At 44.2% G+C, this 24873-nt stretch overlaps 1 protein-coding gene across 7 annotated transcripts in view; it reads right to left on the bottom strand.

Annotated features, from left to right (window-relative positions):
- The window catches only part of NRF1 (nuclear respiratory factor 1), a 79181-nt gene that overhangs the window by 5100 nt on the left and 49208 nt on the right, over positions 1-24873 (bottom strand). For 2 of the 7 annotated variants that reach the window (XM_040413446.1, XM_040413441.1), the window contains 3 exons: positions 23508-23609; positions 22999-23156; positions 16357-16496 (listed from right to left, as the gene is read on the bottom strand). In XM_040413446.1, the coding sequence (XP_040269380.1) occupies positions 16357-16496; positions 22999-23156; positions 23508-23609 (400 nt within the window). Of the gene's footprint in view, positions 1-15256; positions 15302-15646; positions 15705-16356; positions 16497-22998; positions 23157-23507; positions 23610-24873 lie in introns of those variants that run through there. The other 5 variants (XM_040413448.1, XM_040413443.1, XM_040413442.1 and 2 more) reach the window with 5 other exon arrangements.

The raw sequence follows: 24873 nt of genomic DNA on the forward strand, positions 1-24873 counted from the left end.
ATAGCATTTTTTTTTTTATCTTGCCCTTTAAAAATAAATAAAAAATAGTTAATACATTATAAATGTATATATCCCAAAACGGGTCTTACAAAACCTACAACTAACCACACACAAAAAAAAAAAAAAAAAAACTTAGAAGAAACAAATTCAAAAGTTAAGCCTGCTGGAACAAGAAGGGAGAAAATGTTACCGGTCCTTAATCCTAAATTAATTATGTCACCAAAAGAACACAAAATGCAATTGTGCACCAACAAGATCTACTTCAGACACATACTAAAAATCTACAATAAAAAAGGGACATTTTGGGGAGTTTTTCCAAATTTTATGTGACTGTTAGGAGGTAATGCTAGTTAGTGGAGGTGAAGCGATGCTGCGATCACCTGTACAGTATGAGGAAGAGCAATGGCTACTGCTATCGCTTGTTCTGATACAGCTGCCTTGTTTAGGCTACTTTCACACGAGCGTTCGGAGCGGATCCGTCTGATGTTTCATCAGACGGATCCGCTCCGATAATGCAGACGTTTGCATCCGTTCAGAACGGATCCGTCTGCATTATTACTTCGAAAATTTTCTAAGTCAGAAAGTAGCCTGAGTGGATCCGTTCAGACTTTACATTGAAAGTCAATGGGGAACGGATCCGCTTGAAGATTGAGCCATATGGTGTCATCTTCAAGCGGATCCGTCCCCATTGACTTCCATTATAAGTCTGGACGGATCCGCACGGCCAGGCGGACACCCGAACGCTGCAAGCAGCGTTCAGGTGTCCGCTCGCGGAGCGGAGGCTGAGCGCTGGCAGGCGGATGCATTCTCAGTGGATCCGCCTCCACTGAGAATGCATTAGGGCCAGACGGATGCGTTCGGGGCCGCTCGTGAGCCCCTTCAAACGGAGCGCACGAGCGGACACCCGAACGCTCGTGTGAAAGTAGCCTTAGACACCCCGATGTGCTGCCCAAAAATGATGATTGATGTGTCCACACCAAAAATCATTTGATGAATGAAAACACTCATTCACTGGCCGATCTGTGGCACCTTTAGATGATCGGGAACATGCGTTCGTGGGAATGTTCGTTCCTGACAATATACCCAACAATTGGGCAGTCTAAACGAGGCATTAGGCAGTGTATCCATTAAAATCAAGTCAGCAGAGATGCAGTTTGGTAGGTGTCTCATCACACCACCCACATCTAATGCACATTCTAATCAGATTTTACGAAAACTACATTTTAGCCCTGGGCTTACATGGAGAATTTTTGTAGCACAACTGATTGACTATTTATGAAGTTAAAGCAGTCACTTGATAACATCTTGCAGTAGCAGTCTGCATAATCCAGGTGTTAGGTTGAGAACCTCTTTAAATATGAATGGTGTTTGCATCCATCTTAAGTATGGTATACTGAACATAGATTTATAATCTAATTAATAGGGAATGTTTTATTAAAGGAAGATTGCAGCCTTTACATTCCTGCAGTGCAGTGATGGCAGCCCGCAGGCTGACGGCACCAGCATTGCCTGGTATTAAAACTCAGCAGACAGTGGAGTGATTAAGCCCTTGACAAGTATTAATCAGGTTTGTGATTGTCCCGACACTGCATCTGGTCAGGCATGGGGCTTTGATTAGGCTAATCTAGTCTGCACATGTTCATAATCCAAAGTGGTGGATTAAGACCCTTTCAGTTTTATTAAAAGACGCTCGCGTCTCTCCAACTCAGATAACCAACTCACCAAGTCACAAATGCCATAAACTGCTGGAGCAATCTGTGCTCCATATATACATGTGCTGATCTAGCAGAAAATATTAATTACCACCAGAGATAACTGATCAGAACTGAGAGAATAAGGCTACAGTCACATGAACATGGTGTTTTGCGGATCCGCAAAACACGGACACAGGCCCATGTGCGTTCTGCAATTTGCGGACCGCACTTGCCGCGGCTGTCATACAAAACGCCTATTCTTGTCTACAATTGCAGACAAGAATAGGACATGTTCTATTTTTTTTTCCGGGGCCGAGGCACGGAGCAATGGATGTGGACAGCACGCGGACTCATTCATACGGTCGTGTGAATGTAGCCTAAACAACATAATGTTGGCTACTTGTTGTCCACTCATGTCCCCACCTTGTAGTGCACTGAGATAATGAGGATCTTTTTAGTTCATTTTTTTTTTTTTTTTAACATATAGTCCTGATTTATCACACGTCCTCAAAAAGTCACAAAATGAGGCCTTTGTGAAATTTTTTTACTTGCTTGCGCAAATTTTTTTTTTTACTTTTTTTGGGCATTTTTACACCACTCACTCCAGTTTTGAAATATGGGCATGTTTAGCTATGTTAATGAGTTTCCAGATTTATTATTGAGACTTTAAAATTTCACAAATCTCATTCCAGTACGAGTTAGAGTAGGAAAACTGGAGTAGCTTTTCTGGACAAAAGTGTTGCGTTAATATTTGCGTTATGAACTCTGGCAGTCTGATCCGGCAGAGGAAAACACTACCGGAGTTCACTGTATAACCGTGCACCACCAGATCCCCATTTACTATAACGGGACCCGGCATGTATGATGGCTTTCAGATGTTACAGTGAATTCCGACAGTGTGTTCCTCCGCTGGAACAGTCTTCTAAAGTTCACAACGCAGATATAAAGCTGGCCTTAGGCTTAAGGATGAGACAAATTTATCGAAAACATGTGACATTTGATGGTGACAAAGTACAACTTATACTCCTGCAAAACCGACTTCAAACATCCCCCTCATGATAAATTCCCCCATTGACTGTTCACTGAATAATAGCCAGTATTTGAGGACTTTAGAAATGTAATGGTTATGCATATTCTGCCTGTCCATAGTACATAATGGGAGAATCAGCTCACTTTTTTATTATTATTTGTGATGATAGCGCAGGCACATACACTGCTGATGATTGTTCACCGTAAAGGGGGCGAAACGAACGCCAACTTACTTTGCTATATAGTCGATTAACGCTTGTTTTTGGGCACAAAATCTGTTAAAGGACCTTTTGGATGATTTCACATGCAGCATTCGTTGCAGAGATTTCTGTGACAAAGTCAGTTGCATTTATGCGAATGTGGCTGCTTACTGCAACCTTTAGGGCTCATGCACACGACTATTGGATGTTTTGTGGTCCACAAATTGCAGATCCGCAAAACACACAGATACCATCCGTGTGCACTACGCATTTTGCGGACCGGAAAGTCCAGCCCCTAATAGAACAGTCCTATCCTTCTCGGTAATGAGGACAATAACACATTCTATTTTTTTTTTTGCAGAATGGTCATGCCGACACAGAATGCACAGAGTCACTTCTGTTTTTTTGTGGCCCCATTTAAGCAAATGGTTCCGCATACGGGACGCAAAAAAAAAAAAAAAAAGGAATGACAGGAAAAAAATATGTTCATGTACACTTATTCAGATGAATGGGACAGTCGCAGGAATTTCCACATTAAATCTGCTGCGTGTGAATTCATCCTAATGAAGCCCAATAAAAACTAGATGTTAAAGGGGTTGTGCAATCTTTTTGGACATTGTTAACTAACAATAGCTGCCTGTTGTATCTGTTGGCAAAAAAAAAAACTCACTTGCTCCAATAACTGGCCTCAGCTGTCACATGTCCCCAACAGCACGTCACTGCTGGGTCAGTTACCATCTAGGCAGGGGTGCACCTAGCCTTTCTGCTGCCTGAGGCGAAAACTAAAATGGCGCCCCTACCTCCCAAATGCCAATTTCTTAACCTAACCCCTTCCCTTAAGCCCATGGCCCTTTGGCTGCCCCCACCTGGTGCACTCCTGCGTCTAGGGACATATCACTGCTAAAGCCAGTATTTGGCTGCAGCAGTGCATGTGACCATGTCCGTCTGGAAGCTTACAGTATGGTAGTCGGAAGACTGCTGAAGACATCCAGGGACCGAGTATGACTGTTATGCCATCAAAACACATTGAGGGTACTTTCACACTAGCGTTATTTTCCGGTATTGAGTTCCATCCTAGGAGCTCAATACCGTAAAAAAAACTGATCAGTTTTATCCTAATGCATTCTGAATGGAGACTAATCCATTCAGTATGCATCAGGATGTCTTCAGTTCAGTCACTCTTACGGTACAGTAATTGGCCGGAGAAAATACCGCAACATTCTGCTGTATTTTCTCCGTCCAAAATTCCGGAACACTTGCCGGAATGCCGGATCCGGAATTATTTTCCATTGAAATGCATTAATGCCGTATCCGGAAAAACTGATCCGCAGACCTTTAACCCCTTAAGGACCTAGGACGTACCGGTACGCCCTATTTCCCGAGTCCTTAAGGACCTAGGACGTACCGGTACGCCCTATTTCCCGAGTCCTTAAGGACCGAGGACGTACCGGTACGTCCTGACTTAAAATCGGAACTCCGGCGCCGCAGGGGTTAATCGGAACGGGATTTCGGCTGAAATCATTCAGCCGGCATCCCGTAACAATGCAGGGGGGGGTCATTTGACCCCCCCGTATCGGCGATCGCAGAAAACCGCAGGTCAATTCAGACCTGCGGTTTTCTGCGTTTCCGGTCCATTCGGGTGTCCTGTGACCCGATGAACCGGAAAAAGACTGCGATCGGTGGCGTAATTATACACCACCTATCGCAGTCCGAGGATTTGGAGAGGCGGTGCTGGCCCTGGTGCTGAATGCCGCTGTCCAGGGTGCTGATTGGTGCAGGGGAGAGAGGCGCGAGATTCAAACTTCCTGCGCTCCTCTCTCCCCTCCTCTTCCTGTCCAGCACCCTGACCGTGCAGCACCGTCCAGAACGAGCTCCTGTGTCCCCCTAATCGGCATCCATCACCCTCCTGCACCCATCGCCACCCAGGTAGGTTAGGGTCAGTGAGGGAGAGGCACCGTTAGGCAGGGAAAGAAGGGAAAAGTAAGTTAGAAAAAAAAAAAAAAAAGTACTTTTATTCCAAACTTCCAAACTTCCATCTAACCCTAACCCAGACCCCTCCTGCCACTTGCCCCCCCACCCACCCCCCACCAGCCACTTCCCCCCCCCCCCCACCTGCCTCCCCCCCCCCACCTACCCCCCACCAGCACCCCCCACCCCCCACTCACCACCACTTTTTTTTTTCTGCGTGCGCTGACTGGCCGGCACTTTTTAGCGTCCGTCCACTGTTAGCGCATCGCCCGCCCCACCACCCCACCGACCGCTGATCAGCGTTGTACCGCTGATCAGCAAGTTTTAACTTTTTTTTTTTCTAACACTTGCCCATTTTTTTGCCTGGACTTTTTAGTACGCGAACACCCGTTGCCCCCACACACACGCACATATAATAAAGTTTGCCACACACGCACACCTACACGCACACACACCCATGGCCCACCGGATGTTCTCGGCCGAGGAGGCATACGCCCAGATTGCCTCCGACTCTGAGAGCCCCAGTGAGGATGAGGATGACCCCACATTCCTTTTGTCATCCGCATCCTCCTCATCATCATCTGATGACGATGAGCCACCAAGGCGGCGGAGACGCCGCCAGGCGGAGCCAGGGGCCCCACATGCTAGGGATCCTGTGGCCCACCCTAGTACGAGCCGCCCTGGGGTTCGTACTGGTTTCCCGGCCCACCAAATAAGTCCACCGGAGCCCCCTGCCGATGAACTTAGCTGGTGTCCCCCAGTGGACTTTGAGCCTGAGATTCCGGATTTTGCTGGCAATCCTGGAATCCAGATTCCCACAGTGGGGTTTACTGAAATAGACTATTTTAGTTTTTTTTTCAGTAACTCACTGGTGAATTTGATGGTGGAGCAGACGAATCTGTACGCCCAACAGTTCGTCGCTCAAAACCCAGGCTCAGTTTTGGCTAGACCCGGTGGCTGGACGCCGGTCAGTGCAGCCGAAATGAGGACATTTTGGGGCCTCGTGCTGCATATGGGTCTAGTCCAAAAACCCAGTGTCAGGCAATACTGGAGTGGGGACATACTCTACCAGACCCCACTGTACAGTATGGTCATGATACGTCACCGGTTTGAGGCCATCCGGAAATGTCTGCATTATTCCGATAATGCAGCATGTCCCCCCCGAAGTGATCCTGCCTATGACCGGCTGTATAAGATACGGCCGGTCATCGATCACTTTGGGGCCACATTTCAGCAGGCCTACGTACCTGGAAGGGAGGTCGCGGTTGATGAGTCTCTCGTTGCGTTCAAGGGGAGACTCAGTTTCCGCCAATACATTCCCACAAAGCGGGCGAGGTATGGCGTGAAGCTATACAAAATTTGTGAGAGTGCCTCAGGGTACACTTACAAATTTCGTGTGTACGAGGGGCGAGATTCCCGTATTGAACCCCCAGAATGTCCCCCCACTCTGGGTGTTAGCGGGAAACTCGTGTGGGACCTTATGTACCCACTGCTGGATAATGGTTACCACTTGTACGTGGATAACTTTTATACCAGCATTCCCTTGTTCAGGTCCCTTGCCGCCAGATCCACGTTCGCTTGTGGGACCGTGCGGAAAAATCAACGCGGCCTCCCTGCCTACCCCCTCCAGGTACCTATCCCCAGGGGTGAGACCCGTGCCCTTACCAGTGGAAACCTGTTGCTGGTCAGGTATAAGGACAAGAGGGATGTCCTTATGCTGTCCACAATCCACGGTAACGGCACCACCCCTGTCCCTGTGCGAGGTACCGCGGCAACGGTCCTCAAGCCCGATTGTATCGTCGACTACAATCGGTATATGGGAGGAGTTGATCTCTCTGATCAAGTCCTCACGCCATATAACGCCATGCGCAAAACCCGGGCATGGTACAAAAAAGTTGCGGTCTACTTGGTGCAGGTTGCCATGTACAACTCTTTTGTACTATCCCGAAGCGCTGGCAGCACAGGGACATTCCTCCAGTTCTATGAGGCAGTCCTCAAAGACCTGATCTTTTCGGACCGGGAAAGAGCAGGCCGGAGTACCTCGGGAATTGGAGGCGCCCGGATCGTCCCTGGCCAACACTTTCCAGGTGTGGTCCCCCATACTGGAAAGAAGGGACGAACCCAAAAAAAGTGCAGAGTGTGTCACAAGAGGGGGATACGGAAGGACACCACTACTCAATGTGACACTTGCCCCGATCATCCGGGCCTCTGCATTATCAATTGCTTCAGGGAGTATCACACTTCCATGGAGTACTAAATTTTTATAATCCTCAACAGTCCACTAGAGAACATAAAACACTATGGCTCTCAGACTTTGGAGACACGGAAACAATTTTTCTTTCCCCAAAAAATATTAGTTTTAGAGCAGGCATCCTCAAACTGCGGCCCTCCAGATGTTGTAAAACTATAACTCCCAGCATGCCCAGACAACCTACAGCCATCAGCAGGGCATGGTGGGAATTGTAGTTTTACAATATCTGGAGGGCCGCAGTTTTAGGATGCCTGCTTAGTGTCTCCAAAGTCTGAGAGCCATACATATTGGGCATCGTCGCGTGCGTAAAAGTCGTCGCTATAAAAATAACTTTTGACCAAACGCCTCGGATGAACGGTGTTAAAAATATAAAATAAAAACTGTGCCAAAACACCAATTTTTGGGCAAAATTTCAATTTGAATCCATTTTGCCGGTAATAAAGCAAGGGTTAACAGCCAAACAAAACTAAATATTTATTGCCCCGATTCTGTAGTTTGCAGAAACACCCCATATGTGGTCGTAAATGGCTATATAGCCGCACGGCAGGGCATAGAACGAAGGGAACTCCATATGGTTTCTGGAAGGCAGATTTTGATGGACAGTTTTTTTTTTGACACCATGTCCCATTAGAAGCCCCCCCTGATGTAGCCTAGACTAGAAACTCCAAAAAAGTGACCCCATCTAAGAAACTACACCCCTCAAGGTATTCAAAAGTTACTTTACAAACTATGTTAACCCTTTAGGTGTTCCACAAAACCAAATAGTGAATGTAGAAACAATTTTAGAATTACATTTTTTTGTTACATTGCCTCAAAAAAGACTAATATAGAGCAACCAAAAATCAAATTTACCCCAAAAATAGTCCCAAAACAACAACCACCTTATCCCGTAGTTTCCTAGATGGGGTCACTTTTATGGAGTTTCTACTCTAGGGGTGCATCAGGGGGCTTGAGAGGGTACATGGTGTCAATAAACCAGTCCAGCAAAATCTGCCTTCCAAAAATGACGTTCCCCTTCTTCTATGTCCTGCCGTTTAGCCAAATAGTAGTTTACGACCACATATGGGGTGTTTTTGCAAACTACAGAATCAGGGCAACCCATTTTGAGTGTTGTTTGGCAGTTAACCCTTGTTTTACTCCTGGAAAAAATTGATTATATTGGAAAATTTTCCAAAAAATAGAAATTTCAAAATTGTTTCTCCATCTGCCATTAACTCTTGTGGAACACCTAAAGGGTTAACAAAGTTTGTAAACCCAGTTTTGAATACCTTGAGGGGTGTACTTTCTTAGATGGAGTCACTTTTTTGAAATTTCTATTCTAGGGGTGCAACAGGGGGCTTCAAATGGGACATGGTATAAACAAAACCAGTCCTGCCACATCTGCCTTCCAAAACCCATATGGTGTTCCCCTCCTTCTATGTGCTACCGTTCGGCCAAACAGTAGTTTACGACCACATATGGGGTGTTTTTGCAAACTACAGAATCAGGGCAACCCATTTTGAGTGTTGTTTGGCAGTTAACCCTTGTTTTACTCCTGGAAAAAATTGATTATATTGGAAAATTTTCCAAAAAATAGAAATTTCAAAATTGTTTCTCCATCTGCCATTAACTCTTGTGGAACACCTAAAGGGTTAACAAAGTTTGTAAACCCAGTTTTGAATACCTTGAGGGGTGTACTTTCTTAGATGGAGTCACTTTTTTGAAATTTCTATTCTAGGGGTGCAACAGGGGGCTTCAAATGGGACATGGTATAAACAAAACCAGTCCTGCCAAATCTGCCTTCCAAAACCCATATGGTGTTCCCCTCCTTCTATGTGCTACCGTTCGGCCAAACAGTAGTTTACGACCACATATGGGGTGTTTTTGCAAACTACAGAATCAGGGCAACCCATTTTGAGTGTTGTTTGGCAGTTAACCCTTGTTTTACTCCTGGAAAAAATTGATTATATTGGAAAATTTTCCAAAAAATAGAAATTTCAAAATTGTTTCTCCATCTGCCATTAACTCTTGTGGAACACCTAAAGGGTTAACAAAGTTTGTAAACCCAGTTTTGAATACCTTGAGGGGTGTACTTTCTTAGATGGAGTCACTTTTTTGAAATTTCTATTCTAGGGGTGCAACAGGGGGCTTCAAATGGGACATGGTATAAACAAAACCAGTCCTGCCAAATCTGCCTTCCAAAACCCATATGGTGTTCCCCTCCTTCTATGTGCTACCGTTCGGCCAAACAGTAGTTTACGACCACATATGGGGTGTTTTTGCAAACTACAGAATCAGGGCAACCCATTTTGAGTGTTGTTTGGCAGTTAACCCTTGTTTTACTCCTGGAAAAAATTGATTATATTGGAAAATTTTCCAAAAAATATAAATTTCAAAATTGTTTCTCCATCTGCCATTAACTCTTGTGGAACACCTAAAGGGTTAACAAAGTTTGAAAAAACAGTTTTGAATACCTTGAGGGGTGTAGTTTCTAGAATGGGGTCATTTTTGGGAGGTTTCTATTATCTAAGCCTCACAATATGACTTCAAACCTGAACTGGTCCATAAAAAGTGGGATTTTGAAGATTTCTGAAAATTTCAAAATTTGCTTCTAAACTTCTAAGCCTTGTAACATCCCCAAAAAATAAAATATCATTCCCAAAACAATTCAAGCATGAAGTAGACATATGGGGAATGTAAAGTCATCACAATTTTTGGGGGTATTACTATGTATTACAGAGGTAGAGAAACTGAAAATTTGAAATTTGCTAATTTTTCAAAATTTACGGTAAAAATTGTATTTTTTTATGCAAAAAAATTAACTTTTTTGATCCAATTTTAGCAGTGTCATGAAGTACAATATGTGACGAAAAAACAATCTCAGAACGGCCTGGGTAAGTCAAAGCGTTTTAAAGTTATGAGCACTTAAAGTGACACTGGTCAGATTTGCAAAAAATGGCCTGGTCCTTAAGGTGAAAATGAGCCTGGTCCTTAAGGTGAAAATGAGCCCGGTCCTTAAGGGGTTAAAAATGCAAAAAAAAAAATATTACAAAAATACCGGATCCGTTTTTCCGGATGACACTGGAGAGACGGATCTGGTGTTTCAATGCATTTGTTAGACGGATCCGTCTACAAATGCTATCCGTTTGCACACGGATTTCCGGATCAGGCAGGCAGTTCCGTCGCCGGAACTGCCTGCCGGATCTCCACAACGCAAGTGTGAAAGTACCCTTAGTCAAATTTGCCTGACTGGAGGTGACCATGAGACAGGAACCTGAAGTTTACCATCTTCTGAAACCTAAGAGGGGAAACGTGCAAGAGACGCACAACCTGTCCACTTTAATAAAAGCATCCATGTAATCAAGCAATTAGAAACTACCTATGAAGTATATTCCTTTTAGCTACCTCAATCTGTGCACTGCACAGCACTGCCCTTGTCATGGCTACATCTATATACTCACGCTCACTATAGGTATTGGGTGGGGAGGTGGTGTGGTATTGTCTTTACTGTGCCACGGGTGGGAACGATGGTGATACCAATGATCCCTACGCACAGTGACCCCACCAGCAGGTACAATCCGGCAGGGCACTTAGTTTATGTTACTGCATGAAAAGGCTGAGGAAAGCCTGCCAGAGACAGGTCGGCAGTGCGGAACAATGGGCTCGATTCATCTTGCTATGTTCCTGCACAGCTGTTTACTGGCTCCGGATTACTGCAGTCACATGAGCTGCTTTATAGCATAGCAAGCTGTCGGAGGCTGGGAAGGTCATGAGGAGGAGAGGGGAATCAGGACAGCACCATCCCACTGCACTGCGGTATGTGGGGAGGAGGAACGCCATCAGGACCTTCTACACACCCATCAAGGAATAGCAAGACTGCAAGCCAGAAAATGCAACCACCGGGTAGAATAGAATCACTTACAGGCCAGCCGCTCATACACAAACTTGGTGTGTGCTCAGTTCACACTGAACTCAGGCCAATCATGTTACATTGCAGTGCAATACATGGCCAGATACTATGGGAACTCAAGAAAAAGAGATTTCTTTCTATAGATGTGACCGTATCCCAATAGTCAGTTTGCTGAGCAACCTTTAAAGTTAGCAATCCACCTAAAGGCCTGTTTACATACCTGCCTCCCCACTGCTCCAGTCCCCTATGTTCCGGTCCCTGCAGTGTTGACATCCGGCGCAGCATGACCATGATCAAATGCACTGCTGCAGTCAATGTGTGGCTATTGGCCACGTCACTGCTGAAGCCAGTGATTGGCTGCAGCAGAGCATGTGACGATGCCCATGCTTGGCTGCATGTCAACACTGTGAGGTCAGGAACAAGGAAAAACTGGGAGGCAGCACGGAGGACCGGACAAGACTGGAGCAAAATTCTGTATGTTTTGAAAAAGCCATCCACAAAGTGGACAATTTCTACATGGAAAAACCAAGCATGCTGTGGATGTCACCAAATCCAGTGTGTGAATCCACAGCGCAAGTCACACATGAAGTGGATTTCCAGCAGAATTATTACATTTAGGCATTTAATACACCGAAGGATCGGTTTCTGAAACCTAACGTCATGAGCCATTTCCTACTGAAGGTTGCTGGGCTGCCAAAAACATTTTTTCCCCCACCATTATAAATTTTTGGATATCCATTTTCTTAATGGTATATAAGCTAGAGATCAGGAGCAAAGACTATAAACAGCCATTTATCAAACCTTACAATAAAACGACTGTTCAGTAAAACCTCCAAGGGCATTATTCCTCACAGTTCGCTTAAAGGATAACTGTCACACTTAGACCCTAATTTCAATTTTCATATATGTAGTTACTAATAACATGATATTCCAGAATCAGTTACTATTAGACTGACTTACCCCATATTTAATAAGATTCAGCCCTTCGCAACCAGTCTGCATAAAACTGCAATTTCAATATTCAGTTAAGATGGCCGCCACTGCCCTCACCCTGAGGCTATTCCGCCTGCCCTCACTAGCCAGTAACAATAACCCCCCAAAAGTGTCAGTAACCAGAGGCCTCCCCCCTAAAGGGTTAATCTCCTGCAGCACAAAGGGGTCTTCTTACCACATGTTGCTTTCATTTATACACTGAGCAGATGGCAGATCTCCCTTCCCTGGTCTGTGCTGTTTCAACTCTGCATTCTCCAGCTCTGCTGAGTGAGGGAGCGTCTGCCAAGCGCAGGGACAGGGAGAAGTGCACACAGCCCAGGCACTGTTATCAGCTGCTGGGGAGGACCTGGCTTTAATCATTTACTTACAGTCCCTGGCTGTCAGTAATGTGACCTTGCACGCAGCCTGCTTCTGCGTCCTCCATCCTTCAACAGAAGGACGGACCATGCCTAGCAACCTTATTTTAAGCACAGGTAAAAGTAGGCAGTACAGGGAACAAAACTGTGGAATTAGGGGGTAATTGAATACACAGTGAAAAGTTGAAATAGGGCCACCAAGGAGATATTAATCACCACAATCCAATACTCCAAAAATAAATAAATAAGACAGTTATACTTTAAAGGGAGCCCGTCACCAACCTGATCAGTTTTAGGCTAGCTTCACACGGTGTTGTCTGTCCCAGCAGAATTCACCTCGTCCACACATCCGGCTGATTCCGGTAGACAACATGGAGACTGCATGCTTCGGTTTGTGTCCAGCAGATTCCCGGCAATGTCTGCCAGAACAGCCTGCCGGAATTCACAACGGAGGCGTGAAACTAGCCTTAAACTGATGACCTAGTTCAGTGGGACACAAAAACATGAAACAGATGTTACCTTTGTTTAGTTTTTCAGATCCTCCAATCCCCAGTGTTCTCCGGCCAGTGCTGTGTCTGTGTGACATCATTTTTCCCTGTAGCCCAAATCCTGTGCATTCGTGCATCAACGCTGAGCCAGGAGATATCGGCACATGCCCACTGCATCTCTCTGTGCCTCTTCTCACAGTGGGCAAGAGCACTGCGCATGCCTGGCGGTAATGGGTGGGTGAAGGTGCGGGACTGGGGTTAGGCACAGAGTTAGGAGCGAGTAAGGCGGGGGGGCCTGGGCACTTGTAGCAAACTCTCCGCCCCTGGGCACTTGCGATGGCTCATTAGCATATCATCAAAAATACTTTTTGGTGATTTGGAGGATCTGAAATACTAAACAAGCTAATATCGGTGTCATGTCTTTGGGCCCCGCTGAACTATGAAATTGGTTTAAAACCGGTCAGGTTGGTGACAGACTATATAAATGCAGGCGGCACAGACAAAAACCCTATGTGTCTGATGGAGATGTGCAGATAATTTTTTTCTAATATTGAATAAGGGTTAATTTGTCTTATTTTCTTAACTGCTTATTTAGAGGCTACACTCAAATTAAACTAATCACTCTGGTCCTGGCAAACTGGATGTGGGATTTAAAGCTCCTCTTGGCTAATTCCTTCAAAATCTGTTTTAGCAAGGGAACGACCACATGGTGCGCTTGGGTTGCGGATGCATTGTTAATAGCTGCATTGTATTGTGGGTGCAGTGCAGCCCAATGCAGAATCATTGTGCACTAAGCAGTGCTGTCCACATTCGTTTAATTACAACCTGCTACACCCATCTTAAAGCGGCCGCCGTGTGGTTGTACCCCAACATGTCTGCTTCCACTTGACCTTTTTCATAATTTGCAGCACATAGAGAAGAGATTGCCATAGCAAAAGGGTGCTGACACACATCGCTGCAGTGCTGAGCTTTTGGTTTGCGGAAAAAAAAAAAAAAAGGTTTTTGCAACATACCTGCTTTTACAGTGCGCTTTCTTCCAGAAAAGGGAAACACACCGCAAAATTTAATGACAATTAATAGCAAAATAGAGTTACAAAAAGGCAATTTAAGTCTGTTGTGTTCTCCCTTTGCTAAAAGAAAAAGCATGTGAATCTAGCCTTAAAGGGAACTTCATCAGCAGGTTGTAGAGAGCAGGAGGAGAAGAGAGGACTGATATATAGTTTTGTGGGAAAAGATTCAGTAAAACTTGGATTTCATTCATTTAAATTCCAGCTCATTCTGGGCTTTGAAGTCAGGTAGACGGTCCTATCAGTGATGGACATCCTTCCCTCTATGGCTGTGTATACAGAGATAGATGTCAATCACTGATGGGAACAGGAACGTCTCCTTGACTTCAAAGGCCAGGATGAGCAGGAATATAAATATATTACAAGTAAGGGTTTGGCTACACAGCCACAAGAAAAACATTTCATGGAATGTTCGTCAATGGTGTTGCAATGTGACAAGCGACATGCTGCTACAGTTGCAGTAATATTTGGAGTTGCACGTTGCACGCAACCTTTACTCCACTGACTAATGTAAGTCGCAAGCAATACGCGACTCATCTGCCGCTTGGCTGTGTTTTCACAGCCAAATCGCAGTTCTAAAATAGTCACGCTACAGCATGTTACAGATAAGTCACACATTTTCGTTTGACGCAACTTTTCTGCGTCTTCCTATTGCACGAAACGTCGCCGTGTGGCCATACCCTTCTACTGAATCTTCCACCCCCCCAAAAAAAATATATCAACTTGTTCAGCTGCTCCTGCTCTATAACATGTTGCATACAACACAGACACCATGTTCAATGTGACAGGTTCTCTTTAATATATCAGCCCCAGTTACAGGAGAAATCAGTAATTAAAAATAAATAATAAACACCATCATCACACTGCAGCTTCTAGCCCCACTCGACATATATGTGTTATGGAAAGGGGATATATTTTTTTTAAAGTTTTAGTTGCACTTTTCCCTTTAAAAAAAATTAAATTAAAATAAAAAAAAATAAAAAAAGACTTTCACAGGCATAAAAAAATACTAAAATAAAATTACATACAAAAATCCCCATAAAAAAGGGGACAATTATTTACATAACTGAGGAAAGTCATGAAGCACGCATTTAAAAAAAAAATTGAAAATGTTGTTCATGCAAGCAAGTCTGTACTGCCATTTTTTTTTTTTACAGCATGGTGGCTCAGTGGTTAGCACTGGTGCCTTGCAGAGCTGGAGGTTGAGGGTCAAATCCAACCAAGGACAACATCTGCATGGAGTTTGTATGTTCTCCCCGTGTTTGCGGGGGTTTCCTCCGAGTACTCCGGTTTCCTCCCTCACTCCAAAGACATAATGATAGGGAACTTAGATTGTGAGCCCCACTGGGGACAGTGATGATAATGTCTGCAGTAAAATAAAAAAATAAATAGAAACAGAACAAAAGAATAACTATGTTGTTTCGTTTTTTAGCGCCCTGTGGTTTTGGTCACCTTTTTTGCACACAGCGGGGAAAATGTATTAAGACCAGTGCTTTCTGCGCATTATTATAAGGGGCAGGCCTCCCCTGACAGTCCGTGCGCCTAAACAGAAATCAGCTCAGAGGCAGCACCATTAATCTAATTATTTGAAATGCCTAAATTATGCTCTTTTTTTTTGCAGAAATTTTTCCATTTTCCATTCATGTATGCAATTTGTGTGCGCATTAATTTTTCCTACAGGTAGGATTTACAGCAAAAGTAAAAACCATACCTTTATTTCTGCCGGAGCCGGCCAGCACCAATGACTTGAATGGGAATGAGCTGCAAAACTGGACACAACTCAAATACTTTATGAGTCAAATAAAATCTCAAAAGAACTTGTTTAAATAAATGGATCCCAAAAATTATTAGAAGGGTCTGTTCACACAGAGTTTTTCAGATGTGCTTTTTGGCATGGATTCCGCACTGAAAATGCTTGCAAATCATCTCTATCAATTTCAATGGTAAAACCACTTGTTAATTTACACTGCATGGTTTTTTTCTGCTTGTGGTTTTAAAAAACATGGAAAAAACACAAAATTAAAAACCACATTGGCATAAAAAACGCTGCTGAAAAAACCCGAAGCAGAATACTGAAGAATCTGCATTTTTCAGCACAGTAAAAACTCAGTGTGAACTTAGCCTCATTATTCTTTTAATTGCACATTTGTTGCGATACAGATAATGTGTATTTCCCTGACAGGGGCTCTTCAGACCTCTATTTCAGGGGCTGGGCGTGGAAGGGCTGGTAGTGCACCATCAGTAAATGCCACAAGCCTGGTAAGCAGTATAGCGAAGGCTGCCACCAGTTTATCCAAACAGCCAGTAGATCTGGTTTTACTAGCAGAATTCTGCCACACAGTGCTTACCAGACAGTGCTTGCCTCTGAAAGCAAATGTGTAATGCATCATCATACCCAAATAAAGCCGGGCTGACTCTTACCATTGGCATCCTGTACTCCAGTCAATGCTCCAACAGCTGCCGCAGTCTCCCCTGACAAAACGATCTGCCCTCCTCCCTGTAGTGTGGCTTCTGCCAATGTCGCTACTGCATGAGCCGCTGCTTCACTGTAATTGGACAGTCAACATGGAAAAAAAACAAATACCACATTAAATAGGCCCTTCTACCAGAGTAAAACGTCACACAACATAAGGCTTTCTTCCTTTTACCACGGCTACTAATCAAATGGTAGCCTCTTCCTTATTTGAAAGCACAACCCCACAATGGTTGTCAAATACTGCTAGGCTAAGCCTGCTACAATTGAGCCGATGATTGTAGGGAAGGAAGCGTTCCTTCCTGGCAATCGCCTGCTCATCAGTGGAGGAGACCTCTGCATTTACATGCAGTGATCTCCTCCACTGTATGGGGAGGAGTGATCGCTAATGCCATCACTCGTCCCCATACAGAATCATTTTCTGGCACCAGAGGCCATTTAGACGGAAACGCTCATAGGATAAATCGGCAGCACCAGCAGATTATGGCTACCGAGCATTCTTACAAACACTTGTTAGCGATTATCGGGTCAATGCTTGGCAAGTGTAAAAAAGGGGCTTTCAGTTAGAGAACATTTTAGCTCTTTTACAATGATTGAATTAAGTGGTCTCACACTATTCCAGGCATCAGACAATGCTGATATAAAATGATTAGCCATGACAACAGCAGGTTCCCCTCCTGTCGCAAAACTTGCTGTGACATATCAAGGCATGGACTCTACCAGATCTCTGAAGGTGTCCCCAAGACATTAACAGCAGATCCTTTAAAGGGAATCTGTCAGCACAAAAACCCGTCCAATCTAGAGTTAGCAATGTATAAAGTGACACTAAGTCCGGTTATGTCATTTTTATCTTCATACTCTGTGCTCCCACAATGCAGCAGTAAAATGCATTGGGAGGACTCCTCTGAGTCCTCTCCATTATGTACATGAACTCAGGAGTCCTCTCAATACATTTTACTGCTGGTTTCTTGGAGCACGGAGTTAGTATGAGGCAGTCGTAAGGATCTATTATCGGTACTTGAGAGGAATATCTACTATATTTTCTGACAGACATTTTCGCTCATTGACTGTTGCCATAAATGATCATTTTCGATTACCGTTTTTTTTAAATAACCGTATTTAACCACTTTTCAGCGAGGTGTACAACAGAGGATTTTTTTTGTGCCCATATATGGGTGCAACACATGAACCTCCCATGGTTCTTCAGAACCAGAGTTATGGGGCTCTAACTCAGGAGGTTCAAGTGTTCGGTCCAATAAAGCACCCTTATTTTACTTCTCTAAAAGCAGCCTCAGGTAATGCATTATATGAGGTTCAGGAATTTTTCATTGTTCATTAGGAGTACAATTTGTATGGCGGCATGGAAAATTATATCCTACATCATTCCCAATACTTGCATGCAAAAGTAGGCATCTGAGTGACACATACACCATTGAATGTAGCGTTGAGAGAGAAGTGAGCTTCGGATCATAGAACCGAAGTCGCTTTGGTCAAAACTTTGTTTGAATGCTGTGCGGGGAGATCCGTCTCTCTACAGCATTGAAATGTATGGGCTCCACCAAGACGAGATTCGTTATCTCCGAAGCCACAAGAGACTTTGTTGAATAACTTTAATTCTATTACTTGAAAACCATTTTAAAACTTTAATCTGAAGGCTGGTACCTTGGTCCCGAAGCCAACTTCGGATTCAAGTTTTAAAATGGCTTTCAAGTTGAAAAATCAAAGTCCAAAGTCTTCGCTCAACACTAAATGTAGACGTGTGGTATGTATGAACTCCTCACATCTTGTATTTTTTTTGGGGGAGAATAATACATATAGGTTTATATGTGTAAACTTCTGCTTGAATGAGTTTCAGGTGCAAATGTTTGTTTTGATGAAGTTTTTAAATAACATGAAGGTGGACATGGTTGTCAACGGTCTGTCAAGGCAATGACAATCATCAAGTTGTCTGCTTTCGGAAAATAGGTTTTGGGCGGTGCACTTACTCCTTGTATTTTATATATCCTTGTAAATATATATATATATATAAGTATGGCAGCACCAACCATTAATGGAAGTGGGTGCTAGCTCAAGGGGAGAGGCTTACCCAAAATGTATTGCTGAAAAATAGAGCAGCACTCCAGGATTGCGGTAAAAAAAAATTGTGTTTATTCACCCATTAGTGACGCAACATTTCGGCTCCAACATGAAGCCATGTTGGAGCCAAAACATTGCGTCACTAATGGTTAAACGCCACAATTTTTTTACCGCGATCCTGGAGTGCTGCTCTATTTTTTTGAATATATATTATAATTATATATATATATATATAATTATATATATATATATATATATATATATATATATATATATATATATATATATATTCCAAATTCGCAGCAATCCTTAGATAAAAAGTGAAAAAATACAAAATGTATTCAACACATGTTGATACAGGCCTGTGTTGAATACATTTTGTATTTTTTCACTTTTTATCTAAGGAGTGCTGCGTTACCAGTGGCGTAACTACCGGGGAAGCAGGGGAAGCGGCTGCAAAGGGGCCCGGCGCCCCGGCATGTGTGACAGTTTATTTTCAAGTTAGTTCGATTCTTGTCTTAATGTTCAGGGCCCCTTCACAGCAGCAGCGGTGGACCAGGCCCCCTCGCTAATGTGATCTAATCTTACTGTCTCCTGATGTGTGTGGGATTCGAACCCACAACCTTCATGTATCAGAGGCAAAGCGTTTACCCACACAGCCATAAGGGCTGCATTGCCACTGATGGAAAAAAATATGAGACTTCTACTGTTATAGCTGGCTAAGTGTACATCTATACACATGACAGCTGCCCCAACACACCCAGCACTGCTATATCTCTATATGACAGCTGTCCCAGCACACTCAGCTCTACTATATCTCTATATATGACAGCTGCCCCAGCAAACCCAGCTCTGCTACATCTATACACATGACAGCTGCCCAAACACACACAGCTCTGCTACATCTATACACATGACAGCTGCCCCAGCACACTCAGCTTTGCTATATCTCTACATATCTATCTACTGTATAGCAATACTTAGAGATATATAGATGTAGCAGTGCTGGGTGTGCTGGGGCAGCTGTCATATATAGAGATATAGCAGAGCTGAGTGTGCTGGGACAGCTGTCATATAGAGATATAGCAGTGCTGGGTGTGTTAAGGCAGCTGTCATGTGTATAGATGTACACTTAGCCAGCTATAACAGTAGAAGTCTCATATTTTTTCAGTCAGTGGCAAGGCTATGTGGTTAAGTGCTTTGCCTCTGATACAGAAGGTCATGGGTTCGAATCCCAGCAGAAACTTTTCTGAAATTCAAGCACTGACTCCATATATGGACATACAGGGCGGGACACAGGAAGAGGCTGCATCGCATCGCTGACATGGTGTTTATATATATATATTTTTTTTTTAATACCCGACTGTTACTGCCATGGGGGGAGCGGGAGGCACTTGATACTGGCACATGGGGGGAGGGGGGTTGGCACCTGATACTGGCACATGGGGGGGGGGGGGCGCGGAGAGGCACTTTATACTGGTACATTTTTTTGGGGGGGGAGATTGCACTATGATACTGGGACATGGTGGGGGGGAGAGGCACTTGATACTGCCACTTTTTTGGGGGGGAGATGGCACTATGATACTGGGACAAGGGGGGGAAGAGAGAGGCACTTTATACTGGCACATGGGGGGGTTTGGCACTATGATACTTGCACATGGGGGGTGGGAAGGAGAGAGGCACTTGATACTGGCACATTGGGGAGGGGGGAGATGGCACTATGATACTGGGACATGTGGGGGGGAGAGAGGCACTTGATACTGGCACATGATGGGGGGCATCTATGGGGACACTAGGCCGGCAGCCTATCAGAGGCCGGACACTGAGGGGCATCTACTGGGGCACTATATATGGGGCATTTTATACTGGTACATTACGGGGGGGGGGGGGGCACTAGCAGGAAGGGGGGAGGAGCACTATGGGGGAAATTACTGGGGGCACTATATAGGGGTATTTTATACTGGGACATTATGGGGGCACTATGGGGACATTAGCTCAACTGGGGGCATTACAAGGGGGTATTTTTGCACTGTCACATTATAAGGAGAATTATTTCTACTGTGGGGGGGCATTATGGTGGGCTTTATTACTCCCCCATGGTATGACCCCCTAGTAGCAGCACCAGCCTCTCCCTGCTCTGTGACCCCTCTGCCCCTTCTCCAAATCCTTATTATGAAATCTTTCTCATTAGGATAAAACACATCAGCTCCGCCGAGCCCCCGGCCAAAGTGTTGAAGTGGTGTCCGAGATCCTCAAGGGCCAAGCCAAGTAACTAAGTTTTCATATGAAATATGTTTATGTTATACACATATAGCCTACACTGTGCCCCACAATATACACTATACCGCTACACTGTGCCAAAGGAGTGGGGTTTACACAGGAGGAAGGAGGCGCGCTGGAGGGACCCTTACAAATATTTGCTGTGGGGCCCAGTCACTTCTAGTTACGCCCCTGTGCGTTACATTTATTTGGATTGTGTTTGGACCCCAGGGGAAATCATTTGCATCACTTGAAGTGAGGAGTGAGAGGTGTGGTCCATATAACTTTCTGCTTGGGTTACTCTGTGTGTGTATATAGTGATGAGTAGCATTTTAACAATGTGCCAGGTGTCTACTTTCAGCAAATATACGGGTATGAGGGGTTAGTATGATTTTTATTTTAGGTTTTATTTACACACCAAAACTGCGAAAACTGTCCTGGCTACTAGAGGTGCAGAGGGTCCAAATAGCCCTGGCAGTGAAAATTAAAAATATAAACACATTTGCAGGTCATCCTTACCGCATCTGTATTAGGTTAGGGCTAAATGGCAACACTGGTCGCTGCAGGAGAGTAGCTGTGATCTCATAAAAATGAACGGGATCGAAATGAGAGTGGCCACAAATCTGACACTGAGATCCTGGATGAAATCCGTGTGGTCCGTCCTATCCTTTAAAATCCAGAGAGGGAGCCCGAAAGGTTCTGTTCAATATGATCACTGAGGGAATATTCATGCAATCACTCAGCACATGACCATTGTGAGGGAAACATGGCATTACATGGCTCACTTTGCAGAGGTGCCCTGCTGTGGTCATAAAGGGCGAGCAGGGAACCCTAACCCTATATTATGTCCAAATGCCCTACTAAGACATATGAAACTTGAATTCCCTTGAAGATTTGTTACTAGCAGAATAAGGCCTCACGCACATGAGCGTGGGCCTGCCCTGCCTGTGCTGTGAACTGCGGGTCTGTAAAACAGGGGCATCAGCCTACCATTCGCTGCATCTTGCGGATCGAGGACCCATTGAAGTAAATGGGTCCGTACTGCGATGCAGAGTGCACACGGCTGGTGTCCATGTTTTGCGGACCCGCAGTTTGTGGTTTGCAACATGAGCACGCCGGCCCCATGGTCATGTGCATGAGACCTAAGGGTAATTCATCTTCGGGAAACCAGCATTTTAAAGGGAGTCCACTTTAACACTGACAGATGTGCTAAAAATAAGCCCATTGATGCTACAAGAAAGAGCACACTACATTAATTTATGATCAAGTGGGACAACATGGCTGCATTCACAACACCCTAGTAAGGTGATGTGGATATCGCCATGTGATTCAGCTCACGATCTCCATTTACACAGAATGCCCATATTCCTGCTCTCTTCTGGACTTATCAGATGTATGACACTTTATAAAAGTCACACTTAAGAAACCCCTCTTTTAATGTAAAAAGACTATTTCATCAAGTAAATTAACAACATGCACACAATGCTATTTTTGGTCTCCATATTCGATACGCAACCATAACCCCACTGCAATGAGATTTTTGAGAAAAATGTCAGGTGTCCATTGACTCCCTTCCCTGTACTCTTCTATAACAGCGCCCTCTGCTGTTATAACAATGCATCTTAAATTTCCAAATTTCAGTTTTTTGCTGCATATTTTTTGTTAAATTTGTTTCAGAGAACTGACACAAATGTCTGCCCAAATGTTAATATATCAATCTGAAAATCAATGGCTGAAATAGCAATCTTCTAAGGGTACTTTCACACTAGCGTTTTTCTTTTCTGGCATAGAGTTCCGTCCTAGGGGCTCAAAAGAACTGATCAGTTTTATCGCCATGCATTCTGAATGGAGAGCAATCCGTTCAGGATGCATCAGGATGTCTTCAGTTCAGTCACTGAACGGCGTTTTGGACGGGGGAAATATGGCATTAAAAATACCGCAATGCCGGATCCATCCTTCTAAAGTAAAAATTTGAAAAAAATATATAACGCATCAGTTTCTCCGAATGACATACGGAGAGACGGATCCGTTCTGCAATGCATTTGTGAAATGGATCCGCATCCGAATCAGTCTACAAACTGCTTGCCGGATGACTCTGCCGCAAGTGTGAAAGTAGCCTAAAACCAGACATATTTGTAAATGTGGTATATGTGTTATTTTAATGTCAATCCAAAGTATAAATGTATAATAAGCAAAATACTAGTTAATAAGTTAAAACATAAACATCAAAAATACTTCTCAGATTAGTTATATACCTATTAAGTGCCATGGTCACTGTGGCTCCTGGCGGCATATCATGGGATGCTGCAACAGCAGCTTCAGCGAGGGATGCTACAGCTTGAGTGGCTTCAGAAGCTTGAGTAGTTTGGATGGTCATCTCTCCCCCTTGAAGTGTAGCCCAGTTCTGCTCCACCTGAGGGTAAAGAAGCTGTTCAACAGAAGGCTAAACCTGACCCAACTAGAAGAATCCATATCTTACGCTCCATGTTCTGCTGTATAGGCTCCATTGAACGGCATGTGATAGAGAAGTAAAGCTCCGCATATATGCCATCCGATCGAAAAAAAAATATCTTAATTTTCAGTTGGTTTTAGGCAGAATACGAAAAAAAAAACAAAAAAAACTTTGTAACTCTGTTTGAAAGTGGAGGCACAGTAAGGTCCGATCCAGTAGAATGCAACCCCTTTTGTGGATCCTTACAAAACGGAGCCATAATACAGCTGTGGCATGCTCTTTATATGCGTTCTATGTCATTTATAACCTTACCTCCCCATCACTAACCGTGGAATAATTGACTTGTGCGACAGTTACAGTAGTTGGCAGCTCCGATGCATCTGCAAGTGTGGCAACAGTCGCCCCTGTACCGACCTGCAGCAATCAAAGCAGCTATTAGGCACCATTAATGGCTGTACATGTGTTCACAAACCCTCTGTAGCACAAAGAAACGAGCTCTGTTTAGGCTTCATTAATGCTATGATCTTCAGCCAAACTGAGCCCAGAGAATCTATTATTCAGTTTGCTTGACAGCTGCCAAAGGGTTTTTCACTGGAGTATTTTGTCTTCCTACTACCCTGCAAACCCATTTCTACGTTCTTGCTGCAGAATAGAAAGTCAGATGTGCCCCCAGAAGGAGAAAAGACTTCAAGCTGATTGTAAGGCCCCCCCCCCCCCTTCTCTTTACTAAAGTGGACTACTCATGGGTAGCACTTGCGGTTTACCGGTAATTGCCAGACTGCACCTAGACTTGCAACCTAAAATAACGGCAAGTCCAGGTGGAGGCGGCAATTAGTGGTAAATCAGAAAGATATGTAATAGCACCCCAAGTTAAAAAAAAAAAAAAGGTTCTCCGAGAACTAAATGTATTCTTTTAATTGCTTAGCTTACCGCAGACAACGCACAATTGAGCCCCCAGTACTTTTTTTTTTTTTTTAACACTACAAAAGGTGTCCTCCTGGAGTAACCCCATTACTGCCATGTCTGGTTGTTTGGATCTCGAACTTCCAGTTTTGGAAGTTTCTGCTTGGGTACGCAAACCAAACGCAGCATGCATCATATGCTGGCATCTTTTCTAGCACTTGTTCCACCCATCCACCAGTTTAGTATAGGTGCTGGGGGAAGCAACGCACCCTGACGTCAACGAGGACGCCAATAAACTGCACGACCAGAAGACTCTGGGGGTCATTTATTAAGCTGAAATACGCCTATATTAGGAGTATTTAAGGAGCATATCACGATGCAACAGCTAGTCGTGCTGCAGTCTGCGACTACCCCCTGCTCACGCCAGGTCTAAGAAAGTGGGCGTGGCGTGGAACGGCCAGCAGGTCCGTCACATTTACCATTTTCTACTCTTGTTTCTGGCGTAGAAAAATGTCTAAATGCTCAGAAGCTGTCTTACATTTACAACTGGCGGAGATTTGCTAAAGTTCTGAAGAGGACAGTGCCTCTTCATAACTTCGATGGAACCACCGCCAGCTTAGGGGTTTATTAAGACCGGTGTCTAAAACACTGGTCTTAATAAACGTGCCCCTGAATTTAGTCACAGGAGACGATGAAAATCTGCCTATGTCTGTCAAGTTACTGCAGCTGGGAAAGAGGAAAGTGTTCTACTATAGAGGAATAAGTAATTTAGCAA

Source organism: Bufo bufo, chromosome 1, assembly GCF_905171765.1.
Source record: "Bufo bufo chromosome 1, aBufBuf1.1, whole genome shotgun sequence".
Taxonomy (NCBI): Eukaryota; Metazoa; Chordata; class Amphibia; order Anura; family Bufonidae; genus Bufo; species Bufo bufo.